The sequence below is a fragment of the Macadamia integrifolia genome, chromosome 5 (genome assembly GCF_013358625.1).
Source record: "Macadamia integrifolia cultivar HAES 741 chromosome 5, SCU_Mint_v3, whole genome shotgun sequence".
Taxonomy (NCBI): Eukaryota; Viridiplantae; Streptophyta; class Magnoliopsida; order Proteales; family Proteaceae; genus Macadamia; species Macadamia integrifolia.
The window spans coordinates 35,062,402-35,078,906 of NC_056561.1; the positions used below are offsets into that span (position 1 = coordinate 35,062,402).

General features: G+C 40.3%; 1 protein-coding gene across 1 annotated transcript in view; it reads right to left on the bottom strand.

Annotated features, from left to right (window-relative positions):
• The window catches only part of LOC122078628 (protein TORNADO 2), a 6,496-nt gene extending 5,332 nt beyond the window's left edge, over positions 1–1,164 (bottom strand). Inside the window, exon 1 of the mRNA XM_042644700.1 lies at positions 441–1,164. Coding sequence (XP_042500634.1) covers positions 441–938 — 498 coding nt within the window. The 5' untranslated portion in view covers positions 939–1,164. The remainder of the gene's footprint in view (positions 1–440) is intronic.
• Positions 1,165–16,505: the final 15,341 nt, after the last annotated feature.

The following is a 16,505-nucleotide window of genomic DNA, read 5'->3' on the forward strand; positions in this document are numbered from 1 at the left end:
TTTTCTGGTAGAATAAAATGATGAGGATAAGAAGATGAGATGACAAATACAGTAGTGACTCTAGATGTTGAGATCATGGGTGGGAAGACAGGTTGCGTTTGGGCATTGTAAGAAATCATTACCAAACACAGCCTAAGTATGTCACTTTGTATTATTCTAGGAATAACTCAAGACATAAACATCCTAAGTTTCCTTAGGGTAGAAGGATACTAGCTAGAGAAATGTGATTCAGAAGCACATTACTCTTAATTAGCTCAATCAACCCAACCATCCGAGGATTGAAATCTTAATATTTTCGCTTGTAACCATGGCCGTTGTGAATTAATCATTTTCTATTATTCCTTTTAGCTTCTTATTATGTCAAGAAGGTTGGTATCTAATAATAATCATAATAATAAATTAAATTAGAAATATAAGAAAACAGAAACTATGTAAAATACCTGTAAGGGGTTAAGATGAGCATTGAAGAAATCCTGTGCGAAATGGTAACTCTGATTCAATTCTGAACATGTGCTGGTAGAGCTCAGACAATTCCGAATCCGATCCCACTTGAAAGAACTCTGCACCCTTCGTCGTAGCCACCCGGAGTAGTCATCAAGATGATACTCCAGATAGGCTCTACTAGGAACAAGGTGACCTGAACCCTTAATAGTGACCATGTAGATGAATACTACTAGACACGCTAGTAGTATTATAAGGATAAGCATTGCAATAAGGTAGAAGATGAGGAGCCAAGGAATGCGCCAAAAAGCTCCGATGAAGCCTGTAAGTGCTACAACCAAGATCACTGCGCCCAAAATGATTACCGGCCATTGAAGTATCTTAACACAAGCATTGTCAGTTTCATTACTGAGCCAGATTCCTGCACCAATGATAGGGATAGAAAGGAGAACACCAACAAAGTTGATGGCTCCGATGACATTGTTGCTCATAGGCATTTTGGCAAGGAGGATTCAATGGAGTTCGAAGGGTTTCTTCCGTTTGAGAGCCAGGCAAAGGAACTAATGAACATAAATTAGGTTTAGAAGGAAGAATGGCTTGAGATTACTACTTCGCTATCCAACCTGTCTCACTTTTTTTTCTCCTTTCCTTGGGGCTTGGGTCCATAAAAAAGAAACTAAAGCAAGGCTCCATATTTTTCTTTATTAAGTTTTAGTGTTGTTATGATGTTTCCTCTCTTTGTGACCCTTTTTTCAAAGGAACATTGTCTCCAAGATTCTTCTGATTATATGCTTTCCTTGTAGGAACCTTTTTTGCTGATTGATTGTCAATCTCACAAAGAAGATGCTCTTAATTACCTGTCTTCCATGCTTCATTCATGTTCACATAGTTCTACCAAAAAAAAAAAAATTCAAAAATTCGGGTTCACATAGGGAGTCCAATGTTTTCTTAGAACAGGCTGGCCCACTTCTGGGATGACCTTGGGCCGGGTGCTAATTTGCTAATTGTGCTTATTGTGAAGTTAAATTGATGGCGCTAGCTAGTATAATGGACAACCGTTCCAGACCGACCCCAATTCAATGTAGATCCAACTTATTTGTTTTCACTTTCCCATTTTATTTTTTGTTTTTTACCGGTATTTATTATATAGAAGAAAAGAGGAAGGGGGGTAGGGGTGCTTGGGTTTGGAGGTAATGGCAAGGGGACAAAAAGAGAAAAAAGCGGGTTGTCTAATACCATTCCTCCTTATTAGTTGATACTTCATGAAGGTTACTCTAAGATCAAACACCAAGAAACACGAATAATAAAGAGACAATAGATCCATATGACACAGAGATTTAACGAGGTTCACACACCAGGGTGGTATGCTACGTCCTCGGGTGAAGAAGAAGATGATTCACTATGCAGAAGAGAAATTACACCCTAGCAGCGGTGAGGAAAAACTCGTCCTGAAACCCTAGCTGTGAAAAACCCCAAAAATATATTGACTTTATCAACAAGCAACAGTACATTATATCTATAGTCCAAATCGTGGGTCGACCCATCGGGTCGTAGTCGATCCTATCGGCCCAACCCCTCTGCTTCCATCACAGATCTCAGAAAATTTCTCATTTGGGTTGCCACCAAAATATGTCGGATCGGGTCAACAATCTTCAAAACGGGTCAAGAATTCGAGACAAACTTAACAAATCTCCACCTTGGCTTGAATTCTCCTCCAACAGATAAACAAATAGCTAATATCTTCATCTTCTCCAATAACCTCCCAAAGGGTTGAACTCAAACATGACAAATACCAAGTAAGTTCGAGCAATGCTCGAACTTACCAACAAATAAAGGCTTAGTCAACATATCAGTTGGATTTTCTTCAGTACCAATCTTCAACACTTGAATATTACCTTGAGCAATTAGCTCTTTTATGAAATGATACCGAACATCTATGTGCTTTGTCCTCTCATGATACATTAGATCTCTAGTCAAGTGAATAGCACTCTGACTATCACAATGGACAACAGTCACCTCATGATCCATGCTGAGTTCTCTGAACAAACCTCTAAGCCAAATAACTTCTTTAATTGCCTCAATCACTGTCATATACTTTGCTTCAGTAGTAGATAATGCAACTGTAGCCTGTAAAGTAGCTTTCCAACTAACTGTACTTCCTCCAAAAGTAAATACATAGCCTGTGAGTGACCTCCTCTTGACAAGATCACCTGCATAATCTAAATCAACATAACCATATAAACTATCACCATTCCTCCTAAACTCCAAACAAACACCAGAGGTCCCTTTCAAGTACCTAAGTATCCACTTCACTGCTTCCCAATGAGCTTTACCTGGACATGACAAATATCTGCTCACCATACTGACAGCTTGTGAAATGTCAAGACGAGTGCAAACCATAGCATACATAACAGAGCCAATTGCACTAGAGTATGGAACACGTGACATGTACTTCACCTCTTCATCTGTCTTAGGTGATAGAGTAGTTGAAAGTCTAAAATGAAATGCAAGAGGAGTAGTTACAGGTTTGGCATCTTTCATGCCAAAAAGATTCAATACCTTCTCAGTGTACTTTTGTTGCGAGAGCCACAACTTTCCTGCTTTTCTCTCCCTCTTGATCTCCATACCAAGGATCTTCCTTACTACCCCCAATTCTTTCATCTCAAATTCAGAACTTAATTGTTCCTTCAACCTATTGACCTCATTCCTATCTTTTGTTGCATTCAACATATCATCAACATAAAACAAAAAATATATGAATAACCCATCAGAGAGCTTTTTGAAATAAACACAACAGTCATATTGACACCTAGAGTATTCAAAACTAGCCATAACTGAATCAAACCTTTTATACCACTGTCTAGGAGACTGTTTCAAACCATATAGGGACTTCTTCAACAAGCATACATGGTCCTCCTTACCTTCAATAACAAACCCTTCAGGTTGATGCATATAAATTTGTTCTTCTAGTTCACCATGCAAGAATGTTGTTTTCACATCAAGTTGCTCCAACTCCAAATCATGCATAGCAACTAAAGCAAGTAGGACATAAATAGAACTATGCTTAACAATAGGTGAGAAAACATCATTAAAATCAATTCCTTGTACCTGACTGTAGCCCTTTGCAACCAAACGTGTCACACCCCGTTCACACTGAATCGGGCCAGTGACCGAGTTAACACCGGTTAACCCAAACCTGCCAGGATCATCAGATACTGTATTCCACCACAACATACACACAACTAATATAAACTCATCAGATCAGCGGAAGACTAAGTTTTACCTGTGAATAAGCCCATAATACTTGATACCCGAATTATGATACAATAATTATATATATTTGGCCCGAAGGCATGATAATTTTACAAAAAGAATAAAATTCAAATATCAAGTACATAAGGAAATCCACCAAAACAATTAGAGTACACAGCTCGGCTCAGTATCAAGGCTAGAGCTCAGCTCGGCCTCAGAAATGGAGCTCAGCACGGCCTCAAAGGTGGAGCTCAGCTCGGCCTCAGAACTGCTGTCCCGCAGCATAGCTCTCACATGAGCAGTCAGTGCCGTGCCCTAACTCCTCAGGGGTCCACCAGTCCTCTTCAGGAAACTCGACTGTGGGACCCACCTCGTGCTCCTCAGATGTATGACCTGTAAAATCATCTAAAAAGGGGCGTATACGTGGGATGAGCTCACTAGCTTAGTAAGTGGTAAGATGGACCACATAGCAGTCCACACATCACAATACATCATATGCACTACATGCCATGCTATACATTTTAAATCACATCCACCTAAGCAACATTACTAAGTCCTTGGTTTTAGTGCTACTACAACCACAGTGCGCGTATACTCCGGGTACGAGCCACGAATTCCATCCCGCGATACGCCCATAGGGCTGTCGAAGAAGGCCCACCGTGAGTACTCGGAAAAGTAAAGACAATGCCGTCCACCGGCTCTCAACAAAAATGTAAATGATTGAAAATAAAGGTGCTGACTTCAGCAATTTAAAAGCATTACGATTGGCCCTCTTGAATGTACCACCGGGGTTACCGACTGTCCTACATGACCTGTCGGGCGTTATGTCTAACCGCCACAGTGACCCGACGACCGCGACCACTGCTTCCCCCCAAATGATAACCCAACACCTTAACCCCTGTTGGGAAGGGTCGTAGGACGGGATGGTGAAAATCCTAATACCGCATGCTCCTATATGACAATAGTACGATTGTATAGTGCCTCCGTGTCCCATTCCACGGGCCACCAATGCACTCATCTCCAAACCGACTACGGCATCTAGTCTATCAATGCAACATGCACAATAATGTCCACATCCAACATATAAACATCTCATTCAATTGGCATTTGGAAAGTAAACATAGCACATATGCACATCAATGTGTGGAATGAATAGTCTACATAGCATATTTATGATGGCATGACTAGACTAGATATAATTAAATGAATGCCAAACAATGCCTTGAAACAAGGCCAAACGTCCTCTCCCCACTTACTTGTAGTGTACAAGAATTCCCGTTCGGTACGGATGAGATCTGGTGCGAATCGGGTAGGATTTGGTGAACCTAACATAATTGAGTGGGGTTAGTACTTCACCATTTTAGGATCAAAATTAACGAGATCCGATGACAAAATCATGTTTAGAACGTCAAAAGAAGGTCGCACGTCCGATTTGGGTTCAATCGGACGTAAGGATCACCCTCGGGGCCACACGGGTGGGTCAGACAGGTGGGCAGTCTGGCCCACCGGTCCTACCCACCGGTTGGGACCGGCGGGTAGGGGCCCGCCGGTATGGCCCTCCGGTTCCACCCGTCGGTTGGGCCAGGGGCCCCTGCTAGGATTGGCGTGTAGGATGGCCCGCCGGTTGGCCCACCGGTTGGGCCCACCGGTTGTGCCTGAAGGCCCCCCTGCCTTCTCAGGTGGGTGCCCACAGGCAGGTAGGGGCCCACCGATTGCACCCACTGGTCTTGGCGGGAAACACCCTATTTCTTCTCCATTTTCTCCATTCTTTGGGGAATCAAATGGGGGCTTTTCCCATCTATTCTTCACACCTTCAAGGTCTTATAGGATGGTTCTAACCTAGATCTAGGTTAGATTCAAGTGATGGGAAACCATCTTACCTTCTTTGCTCAAAAACAACCTCAAACCCTCCAAATCACTTCAAATCCACCATGCTTCTTCCACCTTGTCAATATCTCTTCAAATCCTGCAAGATCAACACATAAATCATCTATTAAACCTTAGATTCATCATTTCAAAGGGGATTTACAAGATCTCAAGAAACCATACTCGAATCAAGGGTTTAAAGCTTGGGTACGGTGAATGTTCACAAAACCCAACTTTGCTTACCTCTAACTGTAGATCTAGAGTTGAAGATCACTCTGCCGGAATGGGAAGATCAAGCTTCGGCGCCGCTGAAATCCTTCCCTTCTTCTTCCCTTTCTTTTCTCTCTCCTCTTTACTATCCTCACCAACGTACGGGTGACATAAATGGAAAGAAAGAAAAACATAAAGCTATATATATAATTCCTAATTAAGTGAATAGTGCACATGGATGGGTCACTCAGGTGGGTGGGTGCACCCACCTGTCCGCCCACCTGAGGGCCAAAACTTGGGATTTTGACAGGGTTCGGGCCTCGGCACGAACCCCACCCCTGGCATACGATGTAGCATACGTATATACCTTAAAATACGGATATAATACCTGCTTTATTCGTACATGGCCTTATGGTAGGTGCATGTACACGGCTTGGGCACTCTCGTCTCTTCTGGCACTGGCTCGGACTTGTCGGGCCAACCGATGTTTAAGGTCACCCGTGCCATCATAGCCCATAAGGAACCCGCTTTAACTCCCTCTGGTTCGGTTCCTGCATGGTTAAACCGGTTCAACCGTGAAATCAGACCGGGTTTAAGAAGCGGGGTATTACAAAACGTGTCTTGTACCTAGCATCTTCAACACCTGAGGCAGATTCCTTCTTCTTGAAGACCCATTTGCAACCAACAATTTTCTTCCTTGTTCTCGGCTTCACAAGCTGCCAAGTCTGATTTTTATGAAGAGATTCCATCTCCTCATTCATGGCAATCAACCATTTTGTAGAATTAATTGAAGCAACAGCTTCAGAATATGTTGCAGGCTCACTATTTTCAATTGTATCTGCAACAGATAATGCATAAGCAACAAATTCAGCATGCCTATACTTTTGTTGTTGTCTAATATTCCTCCTTGGTCTATCCTTGGCAATGTTGTACTGCTCTTCTTCTTGATTCTCTTGAGCATCATCTCCTTCAATAAAAGTAGGCAGCTAGACTAAAGTAGATTGTGCTTTGTTTGAAGATGAACCACCAATTTCAACCTCCACCTTCTCTCTAGATTTTTCTTGACCTTCATCATAATGAATAGGAGCTTCTTTCCTAGGATGCAACATAACAGATTCATCAAAAGTAACATCTCTGCTAATAAGAAATTTTGGAGACTTTAGATCAACTCCCCTTCATTTACATGTGCATAAGCAGGACATCCAAATACTTTTAAATTTGACTAGTCTGCAGGTTTACCTGACCAAACTTTTTCTGGAGTCTTGCACTTAATAGCTGTTCAAGGAGATCGATTCACCAACAAGGTTGCTGTGTTAACTGCTTCTACCCAGAACTCCTTGCCCAATCCTGCATTTGATAATATACACCTCGCTTTTTCTAACAAGGTTTTATTCATATGTTCTGCCACTCCATTCTGCTGGGGTATTTTAACAACTGTATGGTGTCTTGCAATACCTTCATTTTTGCAGAACTCATTAAAGTCACCTTCACAAAACTCTAGGCCATTATCGGTTCTCAACCTTTTAATTTGTTTCTCGGTCTGCTTCTTAAGCAAAGTCTTCCACTATTTGAAAGTGACAAATATTTCATTTTTGTGCTTCAAGAAATAGACCCAAACCTTCCTAGAGAAATCATCAATGAAAGTAAGCAAGTATCTTGCACCAGCCCCCTTTGAAGCAACCCTGGAGGGCCCCCATAGTTTGAATGAATGTAGTCCAAAGTTCCCTTGGTCCTGTGAATAGCAGTACTGAAACTAACTCTTTTCTACTTCCCAAACACATAATGCTCACAGAACTCCATTGCTCATGTACTTTGACCACACAACAAGCCCCTTTTACTTAATGATTGCATCCCTCTTTCACTCATATGGCCTAACCTCATGTGCCATAAATATGTGACATCTGATTCAGACATAGATGATGAAGCTGCTGCAATAGACCCAGTGACTATAATACCTTGCAATACATACAAACTGCCAACCTTGATTCCTTTCATCAATAAGAGAACACCCTTGTTGATCTTCATGACTCTACCTTCAACTGTATACTTGCACCCATTTAAATCAAGAGTGCCTAAACTGATGAGATTCTTCTTCAAATCATTGACATGCCTGACATTAGACAAGGTTCTGAAAATGCCATCATACATCTTGATATTGATCGTTCTCATTCCAATAGTCTTACAAGAAGCATTATTTCTCATCAACACAACTCCACCTCGAACTGATTCGTATGTGGAGAACCATTCACGATTGGGACACATATGGTAGGAACAACCAGAGTCAAGAATCCATTCATCCTGTGATCTAACTTTATCATCAGTCACCAAAAGCATATTAGACTCACTCTCATCTTCAGCAATACTAGCTTCTACAGAATCATCTCTTTTCTGTTGATTTTGAGCACCACCACCTGCCTTCTGCTTATTTAAAAGCTTATAGCATTCAGATTTACAGACTCACTCTCATCTTCAGCAATACTAGCTTCTGCAAAATCATCTCTTTTCTATTGATTTTGAGTACCACCACCTGCCTTCTGCTTATTTAAAAGCTTATAGCATTCAGATTTAATATGCCCCTTTTTCTTACAGTAATTGCAGCTTAAATTCTTGTGCTTAGATTTTGATCTAGCCTTCTTTTTGTCACCATCTGAACCCCTTTCATTCGTTCTCCCTCTAGCTACCAAACCAATACCATCAGATTTATTAGTAGATGTCAACTCATCATCAATCTTCTGCTTACTTTGCAGATTCGTTTTGACATCCTCAATAAAGATTGTCTCTCTACCATAAATCATGATATCTTTAAAATGCTTATAAGATGGAGGCAGAGAACATAACAATAATAGGGCCAAATCTTCATCGTCTATTTTAACACCTATCCTTTTCAAATCAGTAACAATAGAATTGAACTCAGATATGTGGGATTTAATAGAACTACCTTCACCCATATGAAGGGTATATAGTTATTGCTTTAATCTCAACCTATTGGTGAGGGATTTGTTGAGATAGAGGTTCTCTAACTTCACCCATAACTCTGCAGCCATTTTCTCTGAGAGAACTTCCTGTAGAACATCATTCGAAAGATACAACTGAATAGCTGAAAGAGCTTTATCATCTAGATCGTTTCAATCATTATCGGACATAGTTGCAGGTTTCTTCGCCTTCCCAAATAGGGTTTTCTTCAAACTTTGTTGCGTGAGAACAACCATCATTCGAACCTGCCATAAACTAAAACTGATGTTGCCGTCGAACCTATCAATATCGTATTTCGTTGAAGCCAAGGATCGAAGTAACCCAGAGCTCTGATAGCAGTTTGTAAGATCAAACACCAAGAAACATGAATAATAAAGAGACAATAGATCCGTATGACACAGAGATTTAACGAGGTTCACACACCAGGGTGGTATGCTACGTCCTCGGGTGAAGAAGAAGATGATTCACTATGTAGAAGAGAAATTACACCCTAGCAGCGGCGAGGAAAAACTCGCCCTGAAACCCTAGCTGTGAAAAACCCCAAAAATATATTGACTTTATCAACAAGCAACAGTACATTATATATATACTCCAAATCGCAAGTTGACCCATCGGGTCACCACCAAAAGATGTCGGATTGGGTCAGTCTTCAAAACAGTTCAAGAATTCGAGACAAACTTAACAGTTACCTAAAATGAAAAAACAAAAAAGTCTTGATGAAGTGAAGGTTTCATTACTAAATCACTTCCTAGTATTACCGGGTTTGCATAGATTTTGAAGACTGACTCAGTTCAAGAGTTTAAGAGAAATGATTTTCTTCCATTTGCCAGGACGAATTATGGTAATCTATTCCAATCCAATGTTAGGAATAGAATTGTATTATATGTCATAATGTCATTAGTCCTTGTGTTGGCTCAGTGACTTATGTATTATGTATATAAACCCTTTCCCTTAATGAAAATATGATCGAACATTCAGTCATTACATGGTGTCAGAGCTCTCTTTCTTTCCTGGTTGCTCCAACTGCTCCGATGAGCATTCTTGATCCTTGAATTTATGGCTTCTGCTTCATCTCCCTCTACAACTAGTTCTGTTGTTGATTCCTAGTGTGACATTCGTCCTCCAATTCTTCTACCATGCTCTCCTATGGTCTCTATTACACCACTGCCTACCTCTAGAGCTGATTCCTTGTTGCCTACTGGTGTCGTTTCAGACCAGCCTATTGAGTCTTCACCTACCTCACCACGGGATGTAACAATGCCTATAGTTCCACCACTAGCTTCAACCTGTGATCCTGATTCTTTTATTTTGCCTTCTTTTACTAGGTCTGTTTTCTTACAACCCACTAACTTTGCTTCCCCACAACTGTTGGTTGTTCGTCATCATCCCATGCTTACTAGATCACGAACTAGGGGGTAAACCACCCAGCGGCTCACTCTTACCATTACAAAATATCCCATTTCCTCACCTGTTGATCCATTTTGTTATACTCAGGCTGTTAAATCCTCTGAATGGCGTGTGGCAATGAATGATGAATTCACTGCTTTCCTTCGAAATGGTACCTGGGACTTGACTCGACCTTCCCCTGATCAAAATATTGTTGGATGTAAATGGGTTTTTCGGATTAAAAGAAAACTGAATGGAAGCATAGAGCGCTATAAGGCTTGTCTTGTAGCTAAGGGCTTTCATCAATGCTGTGGGGTTGATTTCAAAGAAAATTTCAGTCCCGTCATAAAGCCTTCAACTGTTTGTTTGGTCTTATCGCTTGCTGTTATGCATTGTTGGCCGGTATGCCAATTAGATGTACAAAATGCTTTTCTTCACGAAGATCTCACTGAGACAGTCTATATGATCCAACCTCCTGGTTTTGTTGATGAAGCTCATCCAAATTATGTTTGCCATTTGTGCAAATCCTTATATGGCTTGAAGCAGGCTCCATGTGCCTACTATACTTGGCTTAGCAATTTTTTTCTCTCTCAAGGCTTCACTTCTTCGAAGACTGAGGCTTCCTTATTCATTTATAAGAATTGTGGTGTTGTGCTTTACTTCTTGATATATGTTGATGACTTGTTGTTAACTGGGAATGATCCAGTGACTATTCAGTCATTGCTTCACCCTTTATCCTCTACTTTTGCCATTAAAGTCCTTGGAGACCTTCATTATTTTTTGGGCATAGAGGTCACCAAGCACTCTGTTGGATTGCTATTGACTCAACGAAGATATATTACTGATCTTTTTCATAGTACTCACATGGCTGAGGCAAAGCCAGTTTCAACTCCCATAGCTGCAGGTCCTTCTCTGAGTCTTCATTCTGGATCTCCTTTGGAGGATCGCACGGAGTATCGAAGGGTTGTTGGTGCAATACAGTACCTACAGATGATGAGACCTGATATTGGTTTCGCGGTCAATCAAGCCGCCCAATTTATGCATAGGCCTACTGATGTGCATTGGGCAGCAGTAAAACGAATACTCAGGTATCTGAAATCTACCTTTGCTAAAGGTATCTTACTTCGTTTTGCTTCCTTTGTATCTCTCACAGGTTATTTTGATGCAAACTAGGCGGGGTGTCCTGATGATCGGAGATTACCACTGGTCTAGTTGTGTTTTTTGGTCCTAGTTTGATTACCTGGGATTCTCGTAAACAACGTACAGTCTCTCGATCTTCCGCAGAGGCAGAGTATAGGTCTGTTGCTACTGCAACCACTGAGATAATTTGGATATGGTCTCTTTTATATGAACTGGGTGTTTTTCTCCCCAAATCTCCAGTGATATTTTGTGATAACATTGGTGCGACATATTTGTCAACAACTCCGGTGTTTCATGCTCGTATGAAACATATAGAAATTAATTTTCATTTTATAAGGGAAATGGTTTCTTCTTATCAGCTTTTGGTTTGATTTATTTCTACAGTAGATGAGCTTGTTGACTTGCTTACTAAGGGACTTTCTCGGCAGCGGTTCCTTTCTCTTAAATGCAAGCTCACAGTGGGTTCTCCTCCCTCAAGAGCTTGAGTGCAGGCTAGAGTGCAGGCTCTTAAGAGGAGTCAGCATGATAAGAGAATAACTATCAACCCCTTTTTTTGACACACTATGTTTTGGTTTGTGCTGGTGCCGCTAATTTTTTAAACACAGATTCAAGATGGGCCTATGGAATTCTTCATCAAATGCATTTCAAACTCATTTGCACTGGATCTACCATAACCAATCTGAAGATGACGATAAAAGCAACAAAAATCTTGGAAGGCCTGCAAAAAGCTTCACATAAGGGGTGGAATGTAACTAAAGTTGGGTTCTCAAATCAGAAGTTACGCCAACTTATTCCTCAACCAATAAATGGAGCATGGCCTTGGTACTCTTTTCCTATCTTATTAAGTATTTATGAAAACTTCAGAAATATTTCTTTTTTGTCACAAAAGGTCTAGCTCTAATCTTATTTTCCAATTTCTGAGTGAGTGTTGCCTTATAATATTGCTAATAAAAGTAGGCCTCCTGGAGTAATACATGATGATGTAGAAATTCTTGGCTATTATTATTTTTACTTATCTTTTATGTTGATGAAAAAAAATTGTCTTACTTCAAAGAGAAAGCTTCTCCTTTACCTTTGTATATATTCTTACATTGATAATGAAATATTTATTTGATTTCAGTCTTCAATTTATGATCTTACATGGCACCAGAGAAAATCTGAAACCCACACCATTGCTTCCCTCCATCTCCTTTCCAACATGAGCTCGTCAACCTTCATGACCACTATCGAATTTCCATCACCTCTACTAATTGAATCGCTAATCCCTTCTTCCTTCATCCATCCAACAACCCAGGAACCATTTGTAGTCATCCATTAACCGGTGTCAACTACATTATCCGACGTCAGACCATGATCATGGCTTTCACCGCCAATAACAAGACAGGTTTCATCGATGGCCTATTCACAAACCTTCTCTCATGGATCCACAATATATATGCTACTTGGTTGCATGTCAATAACATAGCTATTTAATTCTATTGGACGTTATTGTTCTCTAGCTAGCTTCCCTAAATGCTAGGGATTCCTACTTGCATTTTAATTCTACCTCAACAAGATTGATGTCACATTTGATTAGGTTTCCTTGTATAGATTGACTGGGGTTGAGAATCAAGACATACCTATATATGTCCCATTGTATTTCTCAGTTTTACAATCAATAAAAATCTAAGCTCAATATGGTATTAGTCGCCCTCTAAGGCCTGCACCTCTCCCTTCTCTTCGGTCCTGGGACTCTCTAGCTCCCTCTCTCTCTCTCTCTCTCTCTCTCCCTATCTTCTCTGGTCACTTCCCTCCCTACACCATGTCCAAGGACGCCTTTATTGAAACCTCTCCACAAACCAGAGCTACCCCAACACCCACCAAGATGTCTTCTCCTGCACTCACTGCTGCACACCACTTTATCTCACTGAAGCTCTCTTCTACCAATTTTCTCTTCTGGAAGACTCAACTCATCCTATTCCTACGTGGTCAGAAGGTTTATAAAAACATCACTGGTGCTATTCCACACCCTCTTGACCCCACTTTTGCCTCTGACTGGGATGATCAAGATGCCATGATTATGAGCCTTCTCATTGCCTCCCTGTCCGATGAGGCTTTTCCTCTCACTGCGGATAAAGCCATGAGCAAGGAAATATGGGACTCTCTCACCTCTACATATGGTTCGGCTTCCAACACACGGATCATGTCCCTCAACCTTAGACTTCAAGATCTCTCTCAACAAACTGATGAAACTGTGGCTGCTTTCATGCAATGTGCCAAAACCATCTCTGACGAGCTCTCTCCTGCTAGATATCCTTTGAGGCCTAACGAGCTCTGCCTCCACATCCTTCGTGCCCTATGCAACGATTTGCTTGAGATTGTCCCCACACTCTTGGACCGATTTGAACCTCTAACGTACTTTAATATTCAAGGTGTTTTTCTCAGCCATGATTGCATTCTCAAGGCCTCTCAGCGAAAATTTGCACTCACAGACAAGGTCGACTCCTTTCACCAAACTTCCGCTAATTTTTCCTAGCATGACTCCTCCTCCACCGCTACCTCTTCTCAATTTGGAAATGGTGGGCATGGTGGTCGTGGTGGCCGTTGTGGACATGGTGGACGTTCTGGTCATGGTGGTCTCTAGTGCTCTATTTGCAACCATACTAACCATAATGTAAACGTGTGCTTCTACCATCCTCCAACCCTTATAGGTTATCCACCTCGGCCCTAACAAGCCTACCCACTACCAACCCTACCGCTCACTACACCAACTATGCAAACCCCCTCTTCTTCCCACACCCATGTACCCCCCTCTACCAACCATCCATAGCCTTGACCTGGTATCCCGATGCAAGTGGTACCCATCATGTTACGCTTGATATCCATTCCCTTTCATCCTATGATGGCTATAATGGAACTGATCAACTACATGTTGGCAGTGATAAGGGTCATTCCATCTCTAATATTGGTAATTCCTCCCTGCCTTCTCTCTCTTCTTCTTGTTCTTTCAATTTATATGACATTTTTCATCTTCTTGATATTACAAAATCCCTTCTTTCTATCCAACGCTTTACTCGTGATAATGGTGTCTTCTTTAAATTTCACACCTCCCATTCTTGTGTGAAGGATCAGGTAACCAAGAAAATACTTCTGTCCGGGCCAAGTGTTTGATATTTTAAAATGTAACCGCAAGCGTACGGATCAGTGTAGCTACGGGTCGAACACAGGGAGAGCAACCACTTTATTTTTTTTTCTTTAATAATGTGAAAGTGAACTGATTAATGGTTGTGATCTAATTCTAATTACCGTCTTAAACATATGTATCTATAATAATGTCCTAACCATTCATCATCTAAGAATTTAAAGATGCAAGCCGCGCAATTAAAATTAAATAAATAAATAACTGAAAATAAACAACCCACGCAATTAAAAAAAAAACAATAAAGGAAAAAAAAATGCTGAAATAAAAATAAAGTAAAAGAAAAGGGATAAAGCTAGAGAAAGACTCACAAGTAGGTTTCTCTACTTAGCCCGAGGGATGCATCATAATATGAGCTTCCCTAGTTGACCAGAGAGTCACTCTTACAAGGGTTACTCTACTTGGCTTTAGGAAATGGGATACAATTAAAATAAAAGCAAGAAATTGATGGTTCTATGCCTAGGAGGGGCAAAGCCAACACATACACTAGCCATCAACCTTGGGGGAAAGGGATAGCAATAATGTAATGACTGAAATTAAAATCCTAAATTAAGAAAGAAAGGGTAGTCAGAAGAGGGAATGAGAGGGGGGAGAGAAGACTACTAAAGGAGCCTACTTACTTGAACATCAACCCTCGAACTGAAAACTTGATCGATTTGAGATACTACCAGTACTAAAAACCAGATCTGGAATAAACCAAATCTGAAATTTCTAGTATTAGAGAAAACAAAACTGAAGAAAAAATAAATTGAACTTGAAAGACATGTTTCATAGCTTGTTCTTGTCACCTACAACTAAGCCTAGAACAAGAACTTGAAAATTACAACTTGAATTTCTTAAACAATAAAAATAAAAGACTGAATCAAAAACAAAAATGCTTGCATTAATTGAATAAAAAGAACTTACAAAAGTGTTTAACTTAGAACTATAGCTAGAGAAAGAGAAAACTAGAGAAAGAGATAGAGCAACTAAAAAAAAAAAACCCTAGAAGAAGAATGAATTGTCCCTCCTCCTCTTATATGAGTTGTATTTATAGAGAATGGGGAGGTAGGGTAACAAATTTCTCTTTCCTAAAAGGGAGAAACCCACAATTGGTAGTGAGATCTTTTGAGACCAAAAGTGCTAAGGTGGAGGAGAGAGAAGAGAGAAATAAACTTGGTGAAATTTCCTATAATTTTTTTTCTTATTTTCTTTCCTTTTTTTTTATTTATTTTTCTCTTCTTTTTCTCCCTCCAAGTGATGATTTTCCTTCTTGCTTTGTGTGATTTGGACAATCTTTTGGTGATGATGTGGAGGAGAGAGAAGATTTGGAAAATTTTATTTCTCTCTTTTTTTTTTTTCTTTTTTTTTCTCCTCTTGCGTAGGAAATCCCTCCCACGATTTTCCTTGTTTCTAATTTGATATAGAAATCCCCTCCATGTCCTTAGTGCTTTAAGTGAGTGAAAAGTAAAAAATATTCAACAAAATTCTCCAAAAAAAGACAATCATGAGATTTGAACTTGAGACCTCTTAGTGAGCAAGGGAATTTTACACACCATAGCTCACCAACTACACGAGGTAGTTGTTGTTAGAGAGATATGATGCCCGATAATGTTTAAAGTCTTTAAAATACAAAACCTGCAAAAAGAGAATAAAACCTAAGGTAGCTTCATTCTAAATATATAAAATGCATGTTTTATTACCCTAGATTTCACACATAAATGTGCTCATCAGAATTCCCCCACACTTAGACTTTGCTAGTCCTCGAGCAAAACAAAAAGAATAAAAACAAAAAACCTAACTTACTTTCGTAGGAATCACGGTTGTACTTAGCATGTGCAACAATCCTTTAAACCCCTAGGTCACCTCTAGTGGATGAGTTTTGTTTCGTGGGTGTTTGTAATGAATATACACCCAAAATTCAGAATAAATAAATCCCAACCTTGGTTAAAGGTAAGGCTCATACCGATCCGGAGCAAAGATAATTTTTCTTACAAGGGACCCCCACACTTGAGCTTTTATTACCCTTTATCAATTTAAGGCACCAGCATATTTCTTAATTTGGAACTCACCTCGTCTC